Source organism: Syngnathus typhle, linkage group LG18 (assembly GCF_033458585.1).
Source record: "Syngnathus typhle isolate RoL2023-S1 ecotype Sweden linkage group LG18, RoL_Styp_1.0, whole genome shotgun sequence".
Taxonomy (NCBI): domain Eukaryota; kingdom Metazoa; phylum Chordata; class Actinopteri; order Syngnathiformes; family Syngnathidae; genus Syngnathus; species Syngnathus typhle.
Window position 1 is genome coordinate 1,435,922 of NC_083755.1, and position 24,502 is coordinate 1,460,423.

Here is a 24,502-nt window from a genome sequence, read left to right on the forward strand (position 1 = left end):
ATTCTAATCTGCATCGATTTCCGTCACTGTCTTGCATTTGTTTAAGTCCGAACTTTTCCCCCGTAAGATATGGACAACTGTTTGTTGTGACACCTGCCAGTCTGTCCTATTTCAGTTCCAGTGTATCCAAGCACGCATGTGCCTCCGCGACCACATTGCTCCCGGTTGTCGTTCCTTTCATCGACCGTATGCATGCCAGCTCTTCAGTAAATTTTAAGTCCAACGGTATCCCACGGACAAACATAAGTAACTACCGTAATTTTCGGACTATAAGTCGCGTTTTTTTTCATAGTTTGGGTGAGGGGGCGACTTATACTCAGGAGCGACTTATATACATATATATGTTTTTTTTCACTTTTTTGGACATTTTATGGCTGATGCGACTTAAGACTCCAGTGCGACTTATAGTCCGAAAATTACGGTACTCTGTGTTGTGGACTGTGCTGTGTATATGGCAGTGGTGGGCCGTCAGGGCCTGCAAGGCCTTCTCTGCTGGCCTAAAAATATCTGAATTGCAGACTGATGTTACTTATATTTTGTCCGATAATTCCAAATGGTCTGTCCGCTTCCTTTCATTGCTGCCCCCTGGTTGCGCTGTCTCCAGACGTGTATTTTCATATTTAAGCATTTAACCAATCACATTTCAGCCTCTATTTGTTGCCAGGGTCAAAGAAATCTGCCTGGAGGCCTTCACAATCAGTTCTGTGGGCCCTGTACTATAAAATAAATGTTGATCAAACTGTTGCTTCAACAAATAAGATTTTGAGTTGGCGACACCAAGGCCCTCAAGCAGGCGTACGGAAACGTCAGCGTATTCACACGCTTCGATTGGATCAGGCATGTCCAAAGTCCGGACCGCGGACCAAATCCGGCCCCCGATCATTCATACGGCCCGCAGTATTATTTATGGCATACCTGCACTGTCAAACTGAATAGAAAAAATCCTGAAACTTGAAACTGTAATTCCTCCTATTACCAAAAGGTGAAAGCACCACCTCTCTCCGCTCCTTTCTGCCATGGCGACTGCAAAGAAAACGAGGAAAGTTGTCATTGAGGGCCGTCGCTTTCAAGAGAAATGGGAATTACAATACTTCTTCACTAAAAAACAAGGCAATTGTGTTTGTCTAATTTCTAAAGAGACGGTTGCCTTGTTTAAGTATTTCAATTTAAGAGACTCTTATCAGACTCATCATGCATGAATAATCACTGTTGTGATGCGTCACACCAGTCCTGACGACCCCACTGGTTTTCGAAACGGCCTGAACGGCACACGGCAGCGACTGGGGAAACAACCGCATTCAGCGGCAACTTGGGGAACAGACCTGCACTCAGCGGAGGTCAGGGGCCCAGGGCCACAATCGCGGCACACACTGGGGGCGTGGCGCACAATCGGCAGCAACTTGGGGAACAGACCTGCACTCAGCGGAGGTCAGGGGCCCAGGGCCACAATCGCGGCACACACTGGGGGCCTGACGCGCAATCGGCAGAAACTTGTCGAACCGAACCGCATTCTGGCGGCAACTCACACAACCCTGAACCGCCGTCCGGCGGCAACTCACACAACCCTGAACCGCACTCTGGCGGCAACTCACACAACCATGAACCGCACTCGGGGGGCAACTCACACAACCCTGAACCGCACTTGGGCGATTGTTTGAATTTTTGCCTTCTTGTTTTTATATTGCGTCGCATACTTGTATGTCTATCGTGTTATGTGTCTCGTCACCGTGGGATAGAGAAAAACGTAATTTATCTTTGTGTGTTGTGACATGTGGAGAAATTGACAATAAAGCTGACTTTGACTTTGACACACACAAACCTGGGGGACATGAACCGCACTCGGCGGAAACTCGGGGAACGGAACCGTGCTCGGTGGAAACTTGGAAAGTCAGAGCCGCAATCGGCGGCAGTTTGAAGTCCGGACCGCAATCAGCGGCAATTGGAAGGCGGAGCTGTGCGCAGCGGCAAGAGTCACCCCGCGCTGCAGCAGAGGGGGTGGGTCCAAGGACGATCGCGGGTCCGGCGCAGCTGGCTTGAATCTGGCGACGCCCGCGGGTCCTGCTACGCTGAGGTGGAGCCTGATGCCGACCGCGAGTCTGATGACGCCCGGGAGGCACTCCGATGGCGGCCACGGGTCCGGCGTTGCGGCAGCAAAGTCCGATGGCGCTGGAACCTTCTCGGATGATGGACGTGGATTGGGTGTCGCAGTGGGAGCTGATTGTGGAGAGAGGTCCAAGCGCTGGTCGCTGTGATGGTCGGATCATTCTGTCAGGCTTCGGAGGGAGTTGGAAATGGAATGGAGCAGGGCGACCATGTGCAGCTTGGACCAGGGTTTATTGGAACAAACTCAAAACACGAACTTGGTAGACTGACATAACTTAACTACCACACTAACAACAGGACTGACCTAACATGACGTGAAACAAAAAGACATGGTGACGTTATCGTGACAGCAGCAATTGCCTGCAACAACCGACAAGCAATGATCCGACAGTGAACGAGGGGCAGACAGGACTTAAATACAAAACACAAAACACGAGGCAGGTGAACGCGGTTACATTGATTGAGGTGACACAGGAAGGGAGGGACGACGTGAACAGAAACCATGGCAACCTAGCAAAACTGGGGACAAGACATGACAGAAGCACACATGATCCACGGACATGAGCACACAGACGGACAAAACAATGACAACATGGACGTGACCGGGGACAAATCATGACACAGAGTAATTGAAATCTTCTTGAGGAAAGAAGGTAGGATTGATTTTGTGGACAAATAATCAGGAATTTTGGTGAGTAAAATGTTGTTCTTAAATAATATTGCAATTTTATCAGGTTATTTTTAATGCTTTTTTTATGTGTCGCAGCTGTACCTGCAGTAGAGGTTTTATAGCCATAAAATAGTTATTGAGGGTTGGATTGATTCAGATGGAGCACTACTGAAGGCCTAGGTGTGATATGCACGGCCCGCCACTGGTATATGGATGTATTCAATATAACTAGGGAGCAGTGAGGCCATACTGTACTTGTACCGTATCCCATTGTGTAAAATTGTATCAAATAATATCAAGGTACATACATATCGTATCGTGACCTGTGTAGTATTGAGGTACAATTATACCGCCAGACTCACAAAGATGCACATATTATATTGCAAAGTCGCTCCTCAAAAAGCATCTCAAAAAGGTTTCCATAACATAATGGGCATTGATTTTCTTTATGTACAGGACTCATCATCATAATCGGTTTAAAGTCCGCCTTCCAGGCGCCGCTGGGTTCTCGATATGGCTTTCTTTCACCGGGAACAGTCCATGGCCAACTCGTGGTTGATGCCGAGTGCCTTCATGTCGGCTGCCACGGTCGTCCCTCTACGTTATACGACATAACTTTCTTCACCCAGTCGTCCTTCCTCACTACATGTCCGTACCATTGCAGTCTGCCTCTCCTCACCACATCCACTATGGCCTCCACTCCCATCTTCTTTCTCAGCTCTGCACTGGTCTTTTCCTCCCTCATTGACACACCACACATCCATCTGATCATCCTCATTTCTGCTCTGTTTAGTTTGTCTTCGTATTCTGTTTTCAGGGCCCATGCCTCACTTCCGTACGTCATACTACTTCTGACGCAGGCTGAGTACACGTGGCCTCTCATCTTCAGGGATGGGGCCTTAGATGTTAAGGGCATGAGTTCCCTGAATTTCTTCCACCCGCTTCTCACCCTTGTGGTCATTGCTAGGTCCACCCCTCCATCAGCGTTAAGCATGTCTCCAAGGTAGCAGAAGCTGTCCACCACCTCGTACATCTTCCCATCTACCATCTTTTGCCGCATTCACCTTCATTCTTTTCCCTTCCAGGCATGTCTTTCAGGCCGCTAGCTTTCTAGATAGGTCTTCTCGACTGTGAGCCATCAATACCAGGCCATCCGCGTAGAGCAGCTCTCATGGTAGTACAGGACTATCTCAGAAAATTAGAATATTTTGATAAAGTTTTTTATTTTCTGTAATGCAATTAAAAAAACAAAAATGTCATACATTGTAGATCAGGGGTGGGCAAACTTTTTGACTCGCGGGCCGAACTGGGTTTTAAATTTGGACCGGAGGGCCGAACCAGGAGCAGATGGACGTAGAGTTTGTGTGAAGTAATATAAGCAACCTGTAAAGGTCATTGCATAATATATTTTGGCCTTTAGTAGGTAATAAAGCATGGATATTCCAAACAAGTTTTTTGAAAACATATGCATTTATTAACAGCATTAAAAAAAAAAAAATCACTAAAAAACTGCTATCAGTGAATCTCATAAAATACGACAATACGTTATTATGAATAACAGTCTCCAACACTTCAGTGCCTGCAGGTCAGATTAATGAAAGATGTTTATCTTATGAGATCACATCAAACGGCAAACATTCTGACCAAATATATCATCTTGAAGAATCGGTGAAAGCATACATCCAAATAAAGTAATCAAAACTGCAACACGGTGAGGGGTATCTGAAAATCAGAGCAGAGTTTTAACTCACAAACACCTGGTAACAGAGGTGAGGAAACGGGAAACACTTCCTTAAACTAAGCCTTAAGAACTTTACAGGTTAAGATTAGTCGCAAGCAGGTGGTGCATCAATGTCCTTGAGCATCCTACATTGTTTGAAAATGAGAATGGTCACTAGTTTCAATCCCTGCTATGTGTACAAATCATATTCAAAATGCATTTTTTTACAACAAACTTGAGAGCCTCCCCTTCATTTTCAGTGGGAACAGTGTTGTTGGTCTCCTTTTTTTGCTAGTGTGTCATTGTCTGGAGTAAAACTTGTTGTGGCAATTCTTAGGAGAGATCCGAGGTGTTGGTCCGTTTACCTCGATCTGTGACGGGTTGATGTTGATGTGGCTGAACGTCACGTCGCGTACGTCGAGCCAAATTGGCCACTCTTTTTTAACATTCGGCATTCACTTCTTTTCTTCGGGCCACTCATTTTAATGGAAGGATTCCAGGGGAAGGTTTGTGGGTGGCTTTAGCGTAAAACTGTATCTGAAAGCTCAGCGCGCGAATTACAAGAATGCTGTCGTCACAGCCCACGCTCTAAATTCGGGACTGATACAAATAGAGCGCGAGTGCCCCATGTCCGTACTACTGAGTACGTACACGCACTTGTGAGTGTGCACCGAGCTTTCTGACACGGCTTCCGGTAGTAAATGCGCAGGCGAGCGGTTCCCCATCTACTGGGGAAACGCAGTCATGGCCGGCAATATGACCAAAAAATTATTTTAATAATACAATTTATTCAGGGTTGGCGGGCCGGATTAAACGGTCCCGTGGGCCGGATGTGGCCCGCGGGCCGTAGTTTACCCACCCCTGTTCTAGATTCATTACAAATCAACTGAAATATCGCAAGCCTTTTATTATTTTAATATTGTTGATTTTGGTATACAGCTTTAGAAAACTCAAAATTCCTATCTGAAAATATTAGAATATTTCCTCAGACCAAGTAAAAAAAAAATGATTTATAACAGCAAAACAAAATCAAACATTTGAAAATGTCCATTAATGCACTCAGTACTTGGTTGGGAATCTTTTTGCACGAATTACTGCATCAATGCGGCGTGGCATGGAGGCAATCAGCCTGTGTCATTGCTGAGGTGTTATGGATGCCCAGGATGCTTCAATAGCGGCCTGGTGTCTTTCAGCTTCTTCTTCACAATACCCCACAAATTATCTATGGGGTTCAGGTCAGGGGAATTGGCAGGCCAATCGAGAACAGTAATGCCATGGTTGGTACACCATTTACTGGTGGTTTTGGCACTGTGGGCAGGTGCCAGATTATGTTGGAAAATGAAATCATCATCTCCATAGAGCTTTTCAGCAGACGGAAGCATGTAGTGCTAAAAGATCTCTTGGTGCACAGCTGCATTTACTCTGGACTTGAGGAAACACAGTTGACCAACACCAGCAGCTGACATGGCTCTCCAAATCATCGCTGACTGTGGGAACTTCACACTGGATTTCAAGCAACTTGGATTTTGCTCCTCTCCAGCCTTTCTCAAGACTCTGGCGCCTTGACTTCCAAATGAAATACAAAACTTGCTTTCATCTGAAAAGAGGACTTTGGACCACTCTGCAACTGTCCAGTGCTTCTTTTCCATAGCCCAAGTCAGACGCTTCAGAAGTGGCTTGACTATGAGAATAGGGCTAGTGTAGGCCATTTCCTGGAGACGTCTGTGAACAGTGGCCTTTGATACCTGGACTTTAGCTTCAGTCCACTGTCTTTGTAGCTCCCCCAAATTCTGGAAGCGACTCTTCATCACAATGTCGTTAAGGCTGCGGTCATCTCTCTTGGTTGTGCAGTGTTTCCTGCCATATTTCCCCCTTCCAACAGACTCTTTGTGGATGTGCTTCGAAAGTGCACTCTGAGAAGAGCTTGCTTTTTGAGAAATTTCTTTTTGCGTCTTACGCTCCTGTTGGAGGGTGTCAATGATGGTCCTCTGGACAGCAGTCAAATCAGCAGTCTTCCCCATACAAGTCAAGTCAAGTTTATTTGTATAGCCCTAAATCACAAGCAGTCTCAAAGGGCTTCACATAGACAAAGATTTACAATTATTCTCAAAGCATCCCTTGATATTTAGCTCCTAAAAGGGCAAGGGAAATCTCAAAAAAACCCTGCCAGGGGAAAATGAGAAACCTTGAGAAGGGACCACAGATGGAAGAATCCCTCTTTCAGGATCACCAGGCTGCAATGGATGCAGAGAGGGCGCAAATAATACATAATATGAAAATCAATGAAAAAGTGAATGTCCAGGTCAAAGCAAAGAGCTGCCGGAGGAGCCCTCAATTGTCCTGGCAGTGTCTTCGAGGAGGTTGAGCTGCAGTTCCCCCATCCTGAATTGGTCCACGAGAATCCAGATAGCCGCTGTCAGCTTGGGTGCCACCTAACCACCTCTCCAGCCCACCCCTGACCTAGTTGTTCCTTATGTTCCGTCTCGTAACCTTCGCAAAACGAGAGTCTTTTAGCGACACCGAGGGCCAAGATTTTTTTTTCCTTGCCCTTCTCCTTTGCGGGATTTCACCTCGCGCGCATTCTTGTTTGACCAAGATACCATATTGAACTCAAGCGAAGCAAATACGCAAAAAAATAAACATAAATGTTGATATGAACGGAAAAGAGACGCATGAAACCAGCCAAAGAGCCGCGGGTTGGCCACCCCTGGACTAGGTCGACGAGATATGAAGGCGCTAAGCCATGCAGTGATTTATAGGTTAATAGAAGAACCTTGAAGTCACATCTTAAATGGACCGGGAGCCAATGTAAGTTGGCGAATATAGGGGTAATGTGATCAAGTTTTCTTGTCCGTGAGAGCAGCCTTGCAGCAGCATTTTGTACTAACTGTAGACTTTTGATGCAGGATTTAGGAAGACCAGAGAATAATACATTACAGTAGTCCAGGCGCGACGTGACGAACGCATGTATAATAGTTTCCGCATCACCGGTCGAGAGGATCGCACGAATCTTTGCAATATTACGAAGGTGAAAAAACGCAATTCTGGTTATATTCTTAATGTGCTTTTGAAAGGAGAGCGTTTGGTCAAATATTACCCCGAGATTAGTTACAGTATCGCTCTGAGTGATAGTACGGTTATCTATAGTTATAGTGGTTTCAACATCTCGGTTTTAACTGGGTTAAGACGAAGGAAGTTGAGAGACATCCATTGCTTGATCTCCGCAAGGCACGCCCTCAAGATTACAACAATCCCGCGGATCTGTCATAGATAACGGCATATATAATTGGGTGTCATCCGGGTAGCATTGAAAACTAATATTATATTTACGTATTATGTCCCCAAGCGGAATCATATATGTAAATATTAAATAGAATTGGTCCGAGTACCGATCCCTGTGGGACACCACACGTAACATTATAGAGCTCAGAGGACGTATTGCCATGGACCACTCGGTGCGTCCTGTCTGATAGATAGGAATGGAACCAGCCTAGTGTTGACCCTGAAATACCAACACAACTTTTAAGACTCCCTAATAGAGATGCACCGATCCGATATCTGGATCGGATATCGGCCCCGATATCAACAAAATAGATGGATCGGGTATCGGAAAATACAGCCGATCTGTGAGCCGATACTTTCCTTAATCTATTGGGACGCGGGCTACGTCATACGGCAGCAGCACGTGTGCCGCATGCCACGAGAGTTTTCTAAACAAACGCAAACATGGAGCGAACGTTCGCTTCTCTTCCCCGGGTTGCTAAGCGGACGTCAAACCCTGCGCGTTCGCTTCTCTTCGGGTTGCGAATGGGACGTCAAAGGCTGCGCGTTCGCTTCTCTCCCGAATGGGGGGGGGGGGGGGAGGCTAATCGGATGTCAAACGCTGCGTGTTCGCTTCTCTTCCGGGGGGGTGTTAATGGGACGTCAAACGCTTTGTGTGGCGGGCTCCATCTGTAATGTTTCTCTATACCATGAGAAATAACTTGACAAGACGACCAGGTTTTAGGGAAGCAGTGAGTCAATCATGTATTGATGTTCGTTTCTTTTTAGCCGCAGTCTCTCGTAGCTACAACATGCCATCCGCCCGCCATACCTCTAGCTCCACCCCCCAGTACGGGTAACCACACAGTCCAAATACATTACACCATCTAGTGTGGAAACTGAGAAGCTGAGCTCAAGCTTCTTGTGCGGGCCATATTCAATTATGTTTTCAGAATTTGCTGCGGGCCAATAAAACCTGGACCGTTAGTTTGGACACCCCTAATTTAGAGCAAAGAACTGTGTAGTCTGCCTGATGCCATTGCCTTTGGTATTTTCTGTTCCACATGTAGAGTTATGTAGCTTGTTAAGTCAACCATAATATCGGATCGGTATCGGGTATCGACCGATACGCAAAGCCACGGCATCGGTATCGGTATCGGAACTGAAAAAGTCGGATCGGTGCATCTCTACTCCCTAATAAAATATCGAAGTCTACAGTGTCGAAGGCAGCACTAAGATCGAGTAGTAACAAAACAGATGAAGTGTTTGAATCCATATGAGGAGATCATTAGTCACTTTAGCAAGTGCTGTCTCAGTGGAATGATTAGCTCTAAAACCAGACTGAAAAGAGTCATATCGATTATTGGCGACCATGTAATCAATAAGCTGCTGAGCTACTACTTTTTCAAGAAGTTTTGCTATGAATGGGAGGTTTGAAACTGGCCTATAATTACTGAGACAGTCCGGGTCGTTGCAAATACTTGTGATTTAGTTTACTGAACCAAGCTGTGTGTTTTTCAAGGCTCAGGAAACCCTTGCAGGTGTTTTGAGTTAATTAGACGATTCAAGTGATTATTTGAATACCCTACTAGTTTACTTTTTCATGATACTCTAATATTTTGAGAGAGGATATTTGAATTTTCTTAAGCTGTATGCCATAATCAGCAATATTAAAATAATAAAAGGCTTGCAGTAGTTCAGTTGATTTGTAATGAATCCAGAATGTATGACTTTTTTTTTTTTAATTCCATTACAGAAAATAAAGAACTTTATCACAATATTCTAATTTTCTGAGACAGTCCTGTATATCAGTGTTTCCCAACCTTTTTTCATTCACCGCACACCTTTTTATTAGAAAAAGTCTCGCGGCACACCGCCAACAAAAATCTGTTATGCTCCTATATTAAAATCAGTTATATTACAACGAAAGGCTGAAAAACACTGCTGTATATCATCTCCGTCACTATCTTGCATACGTTCAAAAGTCCGTGGACTCGGACTCCGTCGGACTCGGTCATTTTTGCCGGACTCGGACTCTGTGCTGATTTTGACTGAGTCCACCGAGTCCGACAATAAAAAAAATACGTTCAATTTTATTTTCATCATGCTGCTGAGAATGCGCGTAGGAATACTGTCCACAGCCCTCCTTGCTTGTTATGAAGACAAATTTAGTTGTTGCGTGTGTGCCCGCGCCTGCCTGCGTGCGTGCACGTACAAGACCCACAATGCCCCGCGCGCAGCCAGGATGGAAGAACCCGGGAGCAGCGAGAGAACAATGTTTTGCCTCTAGATTTGGGGGGAAACGGAGCGTAAATTACGATCAATGCGGCCACGTTGAGTTGACCTTAGGCTAATGTTTACATTATGTACCAATGTCAAGGACGATTATGTCACCCAGGTCATATCATTGATGTGTTTCGATAGTTGTGGGGTCGTCACTAATTATTCGTGTTTAGATAAATGTCTGAGCTATAATGGTGTAATTAATGATTACAACTTGAAGGTATCTGTTTATTGTATTCGTTTATATGTTTAATAAAGACAAAGCCATCACAAAACTGTTGTAATTATTTAGATTTTGATCTAAATTAGCCTTGAATAAAGACTAAGCAGTCACATGAATTAACAGAAAAAATGGACAGCCGGATTCGGACTCGGTGCAAAAATCCGACCGAGTCCACAGCCCTGGTCCATGCATGACGTTATCCCACGGAAAAATATAAGTACCGTAAATTTCGGACTATAAGCCGCGACTTTTTTCTCAAATTTTGAACCCTGTGGCTTATAGTCCGGTGCGGCTTATATAGGATGTTTTCCGTGATTTTTGTGATGACTTGATCACTTTTATACACTTGTAAAAAGGCTGTGGACTGCTGTTGTGCGGCACCGCTTTGCTGGGCGGAGGGATATATGGACACGGTCGCTGGGGAGAAAAGTGGTGTGTTGATCGCATGTCCATCCGCCAGGCAAATAGTGCCGTATAATTCACACAAAGAAGAGACAGAACGAGATCAAGACGGACATTACTGAAAGGAAGCTTTTATACACAAATCGTCATTATGGGGGACAAAAGAAATGCATATGATGCCGCTTTTAAGCTAAAGGCAGTCGATGTTGATGACATTGTGTTGCATCACCCTTTTCTTTATTTCGTGGTCCCGTCTACTCTGAAGCTATACGTGTCGCTCACTAGCTTAATGTAATTTAGCGCTTCGTGCATGAATAAAATTAGCATGAACAGACCCTTATCATAGAAAATGCTAGAAGAAATGCATAAAACCGACGACGAAAGAGATACTGAGAAAGTGTGTGGCAAAGGATAACTAACGCTATTCCAATCGGAAGACTTCGATGGTTTCAATGCACAGGAGGAAGATGAAGACGATTTTACTTTCATGCTTTTTTAATCAGCCCTGTTAGTGCTGTGCTACCGTGTTGCTGCTGTGTTACCGCCGCGTCTCAGTGACTTTTACCGGTATGTTTTATTTAATCAAACCCTATTAGTGCTGTGTTACTTCCGTGTTGCTGCGGTATTACTGCCGCGTCACAGGAAGTGTTTGGAAAGAAATGTTAAGGTATGTTATTAAAACTTTAAAAAAGCTTTCGGTGTCCAGTCTTTCTTTGTTAATAACTTGCGTGCACACTTCTGTGTTGCTGCGATACTACTGCTGCGTCACAGGCAATGTTTAGAAAGACAAGTTAAAGTATGTTATTAAAACTTTAAAAAGGATTTCTGTGTAAAAAATGTGTGTGCACGTGCATCTTATAGACCGGTGCGGCTTATATAAGAAAAAAACTAAAATATTCCCGGATTTTAGCTGGTGGGGCTTATAGTCCGGTGTGGTTTATAGTCCGGAAATTACGGTAACTGCTCTGTGTCGTGGGCATCGCAGCTTTCGTCCAAAGACAAGAAGAAAAAGTCATAATTTGATACTTTATGTTGCAGCTGAAGCTGCAGATTCCCCGCAATGTTCTCGATCCTTCTTGTCACGATTCACCTGGACAGCGAGATTTGCTCAAATGCTTCTTTCTTTCAGGGCATAGTCACAAACTCCCCCTCCGAGAACGGCTAACTGTATTGAGCAATTGTGTACGATATTACAAAGCTGGTCTAGGTTGCTGCATCCCTGGATGTGTGAAGCTTGGTAAAGCCTTGATGCTTTTGCAGCTTAGCTAGCAAAGCTTCCGATGTCCGTGCCCTTTCAGCATGATTCAAGTTTCTCGTGTTTTGCCTCGTAATGGCGATTCAAATTGTAGTCCTTAAACACGGCGATCTGCTCCCCGCAAACTAAATACAGCTTTACCTGTGACAACCGTAAATAAATACTTAGCTGTCCAATATTTGTTGAAAACTCTGCATTCAGCATCTAGCATTCTTTTTTAAGCACGAGCAGACATTTTTCTGGGCTAAAGTCATGTGGTGATCTGCTTGTAACAACGATCCAATCATGCGCACGTCTTGATACGTCATTATGTACGTGAAATGAGACAACTTTAAAAAAAAGCAAAGCAGCTTTGGTCCATTCATGAAAATTTATGAAATTAGAAAATATTTTTGGGACATTTTTAATTAACCTTTAAAGGTATGTGGCACGGGACAAGCAATGTCCAGGTCTTCAAATGGTGTGGTTTGACTTTTACCTTGCGCACAGGATCCTCATGCAGGCCGCATATGGGCCGCTTAAACTATAAAGGGTTTTAACTAGTTCTGTCAAGCAATTAAAATATTTGAAAGCTATTAATCAAATGTTTTGTTGTTAAATCATAGCTGTTTTCTGATCCATTTTTTAGCAAATGATACCCTGACACATGAAGATACACCGATGCATGTGGAAGAGGATTGATTTTCTTATGCAGACACATTTTCTTTATTGAATTGAATTTAATTCATAAAAAGTCACACAAACAGCCCGTCAACACTCCATTCTAAGAATTAAAAAGATGGCGAATATAAAAAATAATACATGCATATAAAATTCAAACAAGGACTCCGCCTATAGTGCAACTAATCATTTTTAAAGTTTGTTTTGACCTTAGCGGCCATATAACTTGATTCACCATATTAACCTTGTAAAAATGAACATACCATTCGTCGTGACGCCTTTATTTCTAAAAATGGATGAAATCTCTGCATAACAAGCCCAGACTATTGCCACCACTGTGGTGTGCTAGATGTTTATTTTCGGTCTCGCAAGATCTGATGAAGTGTAGTTTTTCTGCGGTACCGGTACATGAAAAGAATACAAATTATATTAGGCCAAGCAACAGTACATGAAAAGAATACAAATTATATTAGGCCTAAATGAGTCTTAATACCGTGATTACCGTTTTTTCCCATGTATAATGCGCAATATTTAACAAATTTATTGTCCTAAAATCTGGGGTGCGCATTATTCATGGTTACAATTTTATTTTTTTTGGACACGTCAGCTATATAAAGAGCGAGAGTTCAGCTCTCTACCTAAATGCGTATTACAGGTAATATTTTATTTCACAACAATTTACCTTGTTCCTTTCTTCTCTGCTGTTCACTTCAAACACGCTCCAATCGAACACAACGCTCTCGTATCAGACGCTTGCTCGATCACCTGCTCGTTTCCTGTCACAATGTACCCTACACAAATCCGAAACATTTCTTCGCTATCGAGTTTGCTAGCACATGCGCAGTGATACTGACTGGCAGAATAGCAACCGGTTGTTCCCAAAGATGATCTTTTTTCTGAGATAATTTTACGTTTACGGACTTAAGTAGGAGTCAAAATTTGGGTGCGTATTATACATGGGTACAGGCTTTTTTTCAGCATCGACATGCCATTTTTAGGGTGCGTATTATACATGGGGGTGCATTATACATGGAAAAAAATGGTATTTATGGATTTAAAAGGGGGTTGAAATTAATCAAGGTAATAACTCATTTAACTGACTAGTTTTAACCCCTATTCACTAATATGGATATTTTTTCATGTATTTGGCATGTTCATTAATTTGACAATTTAAATATCAAAATTATATATGAAATGTAAAATGAAGAGAAAATGAATTTAAGGTTATGTTTGTATTTAATTACTTTTTACAATCTTTCTCCATTTCTGGCTTTAAATTCTATGTAATTACCCAAGTTTGCATATTTCGCTCTCTGTTCTATAATTAAAATGTTTTCAACTGGTGTTTTTAAAAGCGCTTCTCAGACGTTAACGCTATGTTGCAGGTCTTCAAGAATGGCGAGAACACAATCACCCCCACCCCCCACACACACTACCACTACCACCACCACGAAAACTTAGTTATACGTATGTGGTTGGATGCAATCAAGAGGCACATTGGCGACTTGACGATCAACGTAAGTCGGCGAACTGGAGAAACTCACCTATAACGGCATTTGAGTGCAGAAAGACGAGTATTAGCAGCATCAGAAGTGCTGTTGTCCCTTTTGTCCTCAACATTTTGTGTTAAATTCCACGCGGTTCAAGTAATCCGGCTGAAAATGTGTACTTTGTTCTTGGAGGTGTTGTCGGTCAACTGACACCTTTCGGTGACGCTTATGTGACTCGAGCGATTTGAATGCGCAATCCATTCACTATCGACATTGAATATAAATAGACCCCGCCTTGAGCTCATTGACATGTTGCTGTGATACGTAAGCGCGTCCGCCACGTTTGATGTGGTACATATATGTACATCTGTGTGTCGCATGTTTTTGTTGGTAACATGCAACACACAGATGCATACACTGAAATGGAAAATCCCTGCAGAATGTCCATCGTGTCTCTGAAGGCCACTGAGTTTGCACGGTGACAATGATTATTCAACATAATGTTCAATAGGGAGCATGAGATCTGTGTCCATCTTGTCTATATATATATATTATATATATATATATATATATTATATATATATATTATATATATATATATATATATATATATATATATATATATATATATATATATATATATATATATATATATATATATATATATATATATATATATATATATATATATATATATATATATATATATATATATATATATATATATATAAATAAAAGTTTCACCACAGAAATGGAGTGTAATGCCAAATCGAACTTCACAATATCTATCAGCTACACAGTTATTCACCAAATAACATGACAATAACAATAATGGTCAAATACTACATGTTTTAAGGTAGTATTTGACCATTATTAATATTGTTCTGTAATTTGTCCTCAACTCTTTTGGCTTCAAGTATAATATAATTTCTATTTGCTGCAACTAAAACGCAATTGAGGCATCTTTACTCATGGTGCCATGTTCCACATTGGATATGGCTGCATTAACATACGTTTCTCCGCCCTCACGGGTCTATTTATCTCTGCCCTAACACTTACCTGACTCACCCAGGCATACCCATAAAAGATGACAATAAATCACTGACTGCAGCATCATGCAATGTCCAGTTAAGGATATCGACTCAGAGTTTTTTTCAAATTGGTAACCTCACACATGGATTAAGAAAGGTCTGTATAGCAATCCACCATGTCACAAATAGAAATATAGTGGTAAAAAATCCCCAAACTTGGTGAATTTATGTTCTTCCAAGACAAACAAAGTTAAAGCGGGAAATAAGTTTAAAAATGTCTCAAGACCTATGTTCTATGCGCCTCCATTCCATCCATCCATTTTCTGTACCGCTTAGTCCCCACTGGGGTCGCGGGCGTGCTGGAGCCTATCCCAGCCGTCATCGGGCAGTAGGCGGGGGACACCCTGAACCGGTTGCCAGCCAATCGCAGGGCACACAGAGACAAACAACCATTTGCACTCGCACTCACACCTAGGGACAATTTGGAGTGTTCAATTGGCCTACCAAGCATGTTTTTGGGATGTGGGAGGAAACCGGAGTGCCTGAAGAAAACCCACACGGGCCCGGGGAGAACATGCAAACTCCACACAGGGAGGGCCGGAGGTGGAATCGAACCTGCACCCTCCTAACTGTGAGGCGGACGTGCTACCCAAGTGCGCCACCGAGCCGCCTCGCCTCCATTCGTTTTCTGCTAAATTGCTATTCTACAAACTATTAATCAGAATGCCATGTTTAGACGATTGGAGGTGCATTGTATTGTAAAAAACATTTTTTATTTGACTTCCTCTTTAAGGTAAGGGTGGGAACATAAAATCAACCAGTGCATTGCCATGCAGCTCAGCACTTCACCATAAGAAGTTGCTGCATAAAACCACCTCAATCACCTGCTTATGTTCTTACAATAGTAAACCCTGAGATAGTTGAATTTATGTTATTAAAATGAAACAATAATGATCAGTTAATTAATTTAAAAAAACATTTTATTTACTTTTGAAATTAAGTATGGATTCTGACAGTTTAATAGTCAAAGTCTGCTTTATTGTCAATTTATTCACATGCCAAGACACAAAGAAATCGAAATTACGTTACCACTATCCCACGGTGACAAGACATAGTACACAATATACATACAAGTAAACGACACAAAAAATAAAAACAAGAAAAGTCAAGTCAAAGTCAGCTTTATTGTCAATCCCTTCACACACAAAGAAACCAGAATTTTGTTTCCTCTATCCCACGGTAACGAGACATAGTACACGATAGACATACAAGTAGACGACACAAAATAAAACCAAGAAGGCACAAACAATAAATAATAAATAAATGATATGAGTGTTGAATAAATAATAAACGAATAACCCAATAAATAAGAGGAGCAAAACTGAGCCAGTGTGCATACAGCAGAAAGTAAGCATAGCGCAAAGTACAGGACGCTACGCAGAAAGGGGGAGCGAGTTCAGGATCCTAACAGCCTGGAGTATGAAGCTGTTGGAGAGTCTGGTGGTGCAGGAGCGCAGGTGAGATGGGAGGTGTAAATGTCCCTATTATGTATATACAATTACATATTATTGTAGAGATTCAAGATTCAAGAGTTTTTTATTCGCCATGTTTGAGCGTGCCAAACAAGGAATTTGCCTTCAGTAAATCACACCCTCTGTTCAACATTTATGTGACTAACAACACTCAGGACATGTGAAAAATGGCAAATATTCTCAAATATGATCCCCTGATCTTAAACTCCCAAAAGGGCAAGGAAAAACTCAAAACTCCAGATAGGGGAAATGAGAAACCTTGAGAAGAGACCACAGATGGGAAGGTCCCTCTTCCAGGATGACCAGGCTGCAATGGATGCAGAGAGGACACACAGTACAAACAGTGTATACAAATTCAAAAAAGGTGTAGAGAGCAGGATGTTATTGCACAGTAATGACTCCGAGACTCTAAGAGTGGTGTGAGTTCATCAGAGCAACAGCCTGGGGGAAGAAGCTGTCTCTGTGTCTGCTGGTTTTGGCGTACCGAGTTCTATAACACCGTTCGGAGGGGAGTAGTTCAAACAGACTGCAACCTGGGTGAGAAGGGTTTGTAGAGATGTTCCTTGCACGTTTCCTGGTCCTGGACAGGTACAAGTCTTGGATAGACGGGATGTTGATTCCAATGATCTTTTCTGCAGTCCTGATTGTCCGTTGCAGTCTGTGCTTGTCTTGTTTGGAGGCCGATCCAAACCAGACAGTGATTTGCAGAGGATAGACTGGATGATGGCAGTGTAGAAGGTCTTCAGAAGCTCTCGCGGCAGGTTCAACTTCTTGAGCTGTCTCAGGAAGTACAGCCTTCTTCCGGACAGAGTCTATGTGGCCGGTCCATTTCAGGTCCCGAGAGATTGTGGTTCCCAGGAACTTGAAGGTGTCTGTGGAGAGAATAGTAATACTGCGGATAGTGAGGGGTAAAAGTGGTGAAGGGTCTCGCCTGAAGTCCACTGTCATCTCCACGGTCTTGAGCGGGTCCAGCTCCAGGTGGTTTTGGCTGCAACAGTGGACCAGCCGCTCCACCTCCTGTCTGTACGCAGTCTCATCACCGTCCTGGATCAGTCCGATGAGAGTGGTGTCGTCTGCATACATCAGGAGCTTCACAGGAGAGTCATCTGAGGAGAAATCATTGGTGTAGAGAGAGAAGAGCAGTGGGGAGAGGACGCACCCCTGAGGGGCTCCAGTATTGGTGGTCCGGGTGTCAGATGTGATGCCCCCCAGCCTCACACGCTGTCTCCTGTTGGTCAGGAATCTGGTGATCCACTGACAGGTGGAGGCAGGCACCGCAAGCTGGATGAGCTTCTGTTGGAGGATGTCAGGAGCGATGGTGTTGAACGCCAAGCTGAAGTCCACGAACAGGATCCTGGCGTACGTTCCTGGGCTGTCCAGGTGGTGCAGGATGTAGTGCAGTCGCATGTTGACCGCATCATCCACTGACCTGTTTGCCCGGTAGGCAAACTGGAGGGGGTCAAGCAGGGGGCCCGTGACATCCTTCAGGTGGTTCAGCACTAACCTCTCGAAAGATTTCAGGACCACAGATGTCAGTGCGACAGGTCTATAATCATTCAAACCTGTGATGGCGGGCTTCTTGGCCACTGGAATGATGGTGGAGCTCTTGAAGCACGAGGGCACCTCACACAGCTTCAGAGAACGGTTGAAGATCCGTGCAAAGGTGGGCGCCAGCTGCTCAGCGCAGACTTTCAAGCAGGGAGGTGACACGCCGTCTGGGCCTTCCTGGTCTTTTGTCTTTTGAACATCTGGCGCACTTCCTCCTCGCGGATCTGGAGTGCGGGCGCGGTCTCTGCAAGAGAGAGTGGGTGATAACGATGATAGAGGTGTGGACAGAGCAGTTGTGGGGAGAGGTGAGTATGTAGATTGTGCTGCAGGAAGTCCCGTTGTGTTGGAGGACCGATCAAACCTGCAGTAGAACGTGTTTAGCTGGTTAGCAAGCCTTGGGCTCTCCACAGGACGGGGGGGGGGGGGGGGGGCTTAGTTTCTTGTAGCCCGTGATGCTCTGCAGACCTTTCCACACTGTTGAGGGATCAGGATTGGCAGAGAGGTGTCTCTTCAGGTTCTCTCAGGTCGCGGTCGCCGCTCCTATAGGTCTCCTCTTTGACTTTGCGCAGCCTCCTGAGGTTCGGTGTAAACCAAGGTTTGTCGTTGTTGTACGTGCAGAAGGTCTTAGTCTGCACACACAGATCCTCACAAAAACTGATGTATGATGTGACGGTGTAGAGAGATTGTCCTCCTATTATTGTCACGAAACGTATGGAGCAGGGTGACCAAATGCAGCTTGGACCAGGGTTTATTGAAGGGAACTCAAAAGGCAAACTGACATGACTTAACAAACAATAACTTGACAGACTGACCAGGACGTGAAACAAGACGACAGCAAGACAGTACGACGACAACAATGATCCGACGGGGAGTGAGGGTCAGACAGGACTTAAATCCAAAACACAAAACACGAGGTAGGTGACCGCGATTACATTGATTGAGATGACACAGGAGGGGAGTGGCGACGCGAACAGAAACTATGGCAACCTAGACACATAGCAAGACTGGGGACGAGACGTGACAATTATGTGTCAAACCTTTCTGACACACAGCTAAGTACTGTAGTTCTAAATAAGGTCCTTGTATGAGTCATTCCTTTCTCAAACAAATGTGCTGTGAAATGTTCTCACAATTGAGTGATCAAACAATCGTGAGGCCACAAAAACGTTACTTCAGTGGACACTAAAGCAATGGACCCTTACATACGACACAGGAATGTGGAGGTTGGACGAGACCACTGTCGTGTGTGTGCGTGCGTGTGTGTGTGTGCGTGTGTGTGTGTGTGTGTGTGAGTGCGTGAGTGTGTGAGTGTGTGAGTGTGTGAGAGTGTAATGCATAAAGTATTATTTTATTATCACTAGCTTAAAGGAAATGCAGACCGGCTAGCTCAAAAGACCATAAGCTTTTATGTGTTTTGGGGTTAGGGTTATGTTAATGTTCGGCCTGATTCTACTTCAAGCACAAATGCTGTTGTGTGTATTTCTGAAGGAAAAAATTACCATTGGTGTTACATAGCACAGAGTGCTGGCAAAAGTACTCATCATTCCAGAATAGGCACCTAAGCAAACATGAGAAACAATGTGCATTTTCAACATGTATTAGAAGCCAGCATTGTTAGGGTTGACAACTTATTTTTATCATATGATTATGTTGGAATGTAGACTATAATGATTTGATCAGCTGCAGAGGAAGCTGCAGTGATTTAATCAGCTGCAGAGGAAGCAATCAAATTTGTTCTGCACACTCTGATTTGATCAGCTGCCGGGGTTCACCAAAACTGTTCACTCTCACCCCCACCCTGTTTTCTCTCAATAAATACTCACTTGCAAGTATCTTACAAGGTGACGAAGGCTTTCTCCACTTGCAAGTGTCTGTCCCAGTTTGTCCGATAAAGAGACGAGAGTTCTTTATTACAGATGTATACTGTGATCTTAATTCTTTGACATCACAGCCACACCGTAGAACTGGTGAGACAACACATATATAAACTTAGATTTACAAAACATACACATCAAATACAAAAGTAAAAGTAAAACATACATCCAATTTGGCCTGCTAGTGAACAACCAGGTACTTATTCAACTTGGCGATGACGCGTCGTAGGTCGGGCGTTAATGGTGACTCGAGGCACTGTGACTTGGACTCGAGTCGACTCGAGTCGCTGTTTTGATGACTTTTGACTCGACTTGACAAAAAATGAAAAAACTTGAGACTCGACTTAGACTTGGAAGTTAAAGACTCAGGACTTGACTTGACTTGAGACACGATGACTTGAATGACTTCAGTGTTATTTAGTTTATGTTTTCAGTTTGAATATAAAATGAATAATTCATTTAAAAAATGATATCAATAACACGGTAGGAGCGCAGGCTGAGAATGGCGTTGTCATGATTGGATCACTACCCTGTCAATCAATCAGTCGTGCCCTCTCTCCCTACCGAACGTGTTTATTAGTAATGTGCATTCCAGTTCATTTAGGTGAACTGAGTCTTTAGTTCCACACACAGAAAGATGTCGGAGGGTAACGCAGGAGCTAACGTGGGGACTCCACCGCACCAGCAACAGGCTAATTCGCCCCCGAATGCCACATTCACCATTCAGCCTCCTGAAGCATTTGATTTTTCAAGGCCACACCAATGGGAGAAGTGGATACGGAGGTTTGAAAGATTCCGACTTGCTAGCAACCTGCACCTTAGTTCGGAAGCTAATCAAGTGAACACGCTCATCTACTGCATGGGGGACGAAGCAGACGACATACTTCGAGGTCAAGCTTTATCGGACGCGCAGAGGCATCAGTACCAAGCAGTAAGAGACACTTTAGACATATATTTTGTGCCCAGAAAAAACATAATTTACGAGAGAGGGCTAGATTTAACCAAAGAGTACAGCAAGTTAATGAGACTGTAGACTCATTTGTCACTGCCCTGTACGCGTTGGCCGAAAACTGTAACTACGGAGCCTTGCACGATGAGTTAATAAGAGATCGTCTCGTTGTGGGACTGAGAGACACCAGTTTAGCTGAGAGACTCCAAATGTACAAAGATTTGACGCTGGAAAAAGCCGTGAACCAAGCCCGGCAGTCAGAAGTCATTAAAAGGCAGCAAACCGATATAAGAGGGGAAAAGAAAGCGGACCTAGATGCAGTGTCAGTGAAATACAAGAGAGAAAAGCATTCTACATACAAAGCCCCAAGTCTACCAAAACACAAAATGGCTAAATCACCAAATGAGGGTCAGTGCTACAGATGTGGTAGAAGCCCAGCACATGGCAAAGGACAGTGCCCAGCGAAAGATGTAACCTGTCATACATGCGGTAAAAGAGGACATTACAGTAAAGTATGCAAATCTGTTAAAAATATACATATGATTGAAACAGAGAAATGTAATGAGACACCTATATTCCTTGGTTCAGTACATGCAGGTTCAGATCCTTGGTATGCAGACATAACCATCAGAAACCACAAAGTCAGATTTAAAATAGACACTGGAGCTGATGTTTCTGTTATCCCAGCCCAGATGTACTTTTGTATAAACCAAAATGAAACAGAGCTTTGTAAACCAGATAGACCATTGATTGGACCAGGTGGCACTCCACTCAATGTTTTAGGTATGTGCAAAGAAACACTGTGTAAAGGTGAACAAAAGATTCAGGAAATGTGTATGTTATCAGAGACTTACACATGGCGCTGTTAAGTAGGCCAGCAAGTGTCAAACTAAACCTTGTGTCTACTAGAGCAGATAGCATAGACATTAAAATGTTGAGTGAGAACTACCCTAAGTTATGTCAAGGGTTGGGTTTAATGCAGCAACCTTATACTATAAAGTTGAAACCTGATGCTGTGCCTTTTTCCCTTTCCACACCAAGACGCGTTCCCATTCCTTTGTTGGGAAAAGTTAAAGAGGAACTGGAAAGAATGGAGTCAATAGGGGTGATCAGCAGAGTTGAATAGCCAACTGAATGGTGCTCAGGTATGGTCCCAGTGCCTACTAAGAGTGACTCAGTGCGCATATGTGTCGATCTCACCCACCTCAACGAAGCAGTGTGCAGAGAAAAGTACATCCTGCCTTCAGTTGAACAGACACTTGGATCCCTGACTGGAGCAAAAGTCTTTAGCAAGCTCGATGCAAACAGAGGCTTCTGGCAGGTTCCATTGGCACCAGAGTCAGCACACTACACAACATTCATTACCCCATTCGGACGCTTCCATTTGAACAGACTTCCGTTTGGAATTGCCTCAGCCCCGGAGCATTTTCAGCGGAGAATGTCAATGATTCTCAATGGGCTGCCTGGCGTGGTTTGTCACATGGATGACATCCTCATCTGGGGGAAGGACCAACCGGAACACAACGCCAGACTTCACACAGTGCTAAACAAACTTCAAGCGGCCGGTGTCACGCTAAACATGGACAAGTGTGAACTGAGCACGCAACAGGTGAAGTTCCTGGGACACATTTTGTGTGCTGAGGGAGTCAGACCAGACCCGGACAAAATAAGAGCTGTGATAGCAATGAAGGTGCCGTCAAATGTCAGTGAAGTGCGCAGCTTTCTTGGAATGGTTAACCAGCTAGGAAAATCTATCTCTGGTCTGGCTGAAAAAGACAAGCCCCTGAGAGACCTGCTGTCAAAGAAAAACCAGTGGGTTTGGAGCTATGCGCAGCAGAACGCTTTTGATCAGTTGAAAAATGAGCTGGCATCCACTCCTGTTCTCACACTCTATGACCCGAACAAAGACTTGAAATTGTCAGCAGATGCAGTCCTATTCCAAAAGGAGAGTGAGGAGTGGAGACCAGTAGCCATATGCTTCACGTTCCTTAACAGAGACGGAGCAGAGATATGCACAGGTGGAAAAAGAAGCGCTTGGATTAACGTGGGGATGCGAAAGATTCAAAGACTTTCTCATCGGGAGACATTTTTCCCTAGAGACTGACCACAAGCCACTTGTCAGCCTGTTGGGACAATAAGCACTAACAGAACTTCCACCCAGGATTCAACGGTTCAGACTACGGCTCATGAGGTACAGTTACTCTATCTCACACACCCCAGGAAAAGCACTTCTCACTGCGGATACACTGTCACGCGCACCTGTTAATCAAGAGACAGACTCTAAAGCTACGGAGGAACTACTAAATGATACAAACATCTATGTGAACGAAATAGTCAAAAACCTACCTGCTAGCTCGACATATATCACACAATTAAAAGAAGAGCAAAAAAATGACAGTGTATGTTCGGAACTCATGTCATTTTGCCAGAGAGGCTGGCCAGACTACAGCCGTCTCATAGGTCCAACCAAAGCATATTGGCCACACAGAGACACATTAACAGTCCATGACGAACTGTTACTGAAAGGCACCAGACTTGTTATTCCTACCACTATGCGCAACAAAGTCCTTGTAGCTCTTCATGAGGGACATCAGGGCATGTCAAGGTGCAGACAGAGAGCGAAAGAGGCAGTGTGGTGGCCTGGTTTGAGTAGCCAAATAAATGAGCTTGTGAAAAACTGCACCACATGCATTAAAGAACGTGTCAATCCAGTGGAGCCTTTAATGCCCAGCGAGCTTCCAGAGAGACCATGGCAAAAAGTAGGTGCAGATCTTTTTACACTCAACAACAGCAACTACGTACTTCTGGTGGACTACTATTCCAGATTCGTGGAGATAGCTAAACTGACACCAACTAGATCAGAAGACGTTATAGTACACCTAAAGTCAATTTTTTCCAGACATGGTATTCCGGAATTCTTCTACAGTGACAACGGACCTCAGTTCTCTAGCCAACAGTTCAAAGATTTTGCTGCAGCCTACGGTTTCAGACATGTAACCAGCAGTCCAAGGTTTGCACAAAGCAATGGTGAAGCTGAGCGTCATGTCCAAACTGTAAAAGGACTACTCAAGAAGGCAAAAGACCCGTATCTTGCACTTTTAGCTTACAGAGCGACCCCTTTGGCTAATGCAGTGCTTCTCAAATAGTGAGGCGCGCCCCCCTTGGGGGGCGCAGCGCTATACCTGGGGGGGCGCGTGTGACCCTGGGGAACAGGCATTTTTTTTGGCAGTGTCAGGTTTATTTCAATGACTGAATAACTATTAAGAGAAGAGCAACAGCAAACAAACCACAAGTGAGACAGAATATTAAGCCTTTTCTCGCGAGGAGAACGATAGAGAGAGGAAACTCGGTTACAATCTCCATCAATTCTGAGTTCTCCCTCCACGTGCTCCTCTATTTAATGTTTTGGTTGCCCTGGTTACAGAGGCGTTGCTACACTAAAGGGAGGGGAGATTCTGTCTGTAGCAACGCTGATTAGCAAAAGAATGTAGTGTGGTGTGA

At 44.0% G+C, this 24,502-nt stretch overlaps 1 protein-coding gene across 5 annotated transcripts in view; it reads right to left on the reverse strand.

Annotated features, from left to right (window-relative positions):
- f3a (coagulation factor IIIa) overlaps nt 1–14,350 on the reverse strand; it is a 79,475-nt gene extending 65,125 nt beyond the window's left edge. For 3 of the 5 annotated variants that reach the window (XR_009718781.1, XM_061304791.1, XM_061304790.1), the window contains exon 1: nt 14,122–14,349. Coding sequence is in view for 3 of the 5 variants with exons in the window: in XM_061304791.1 (XP_061160775.1) it covers nt 14,122–14,197 (76 nt within the window). In the remaining 2 variants the exon portion in view is untranslated. Of the gene's footprint in view, nt 1–13,259; nt 14,013–14,121 lie in introns of those variants that run through there. The other 2 variants (XM_061304792.1, XM_061304793.1) reach the window with 2 other exon arrangements.
- Between the last annotated feature and the right edge of the window lie 10,152 nt (nt 14,351–24,502).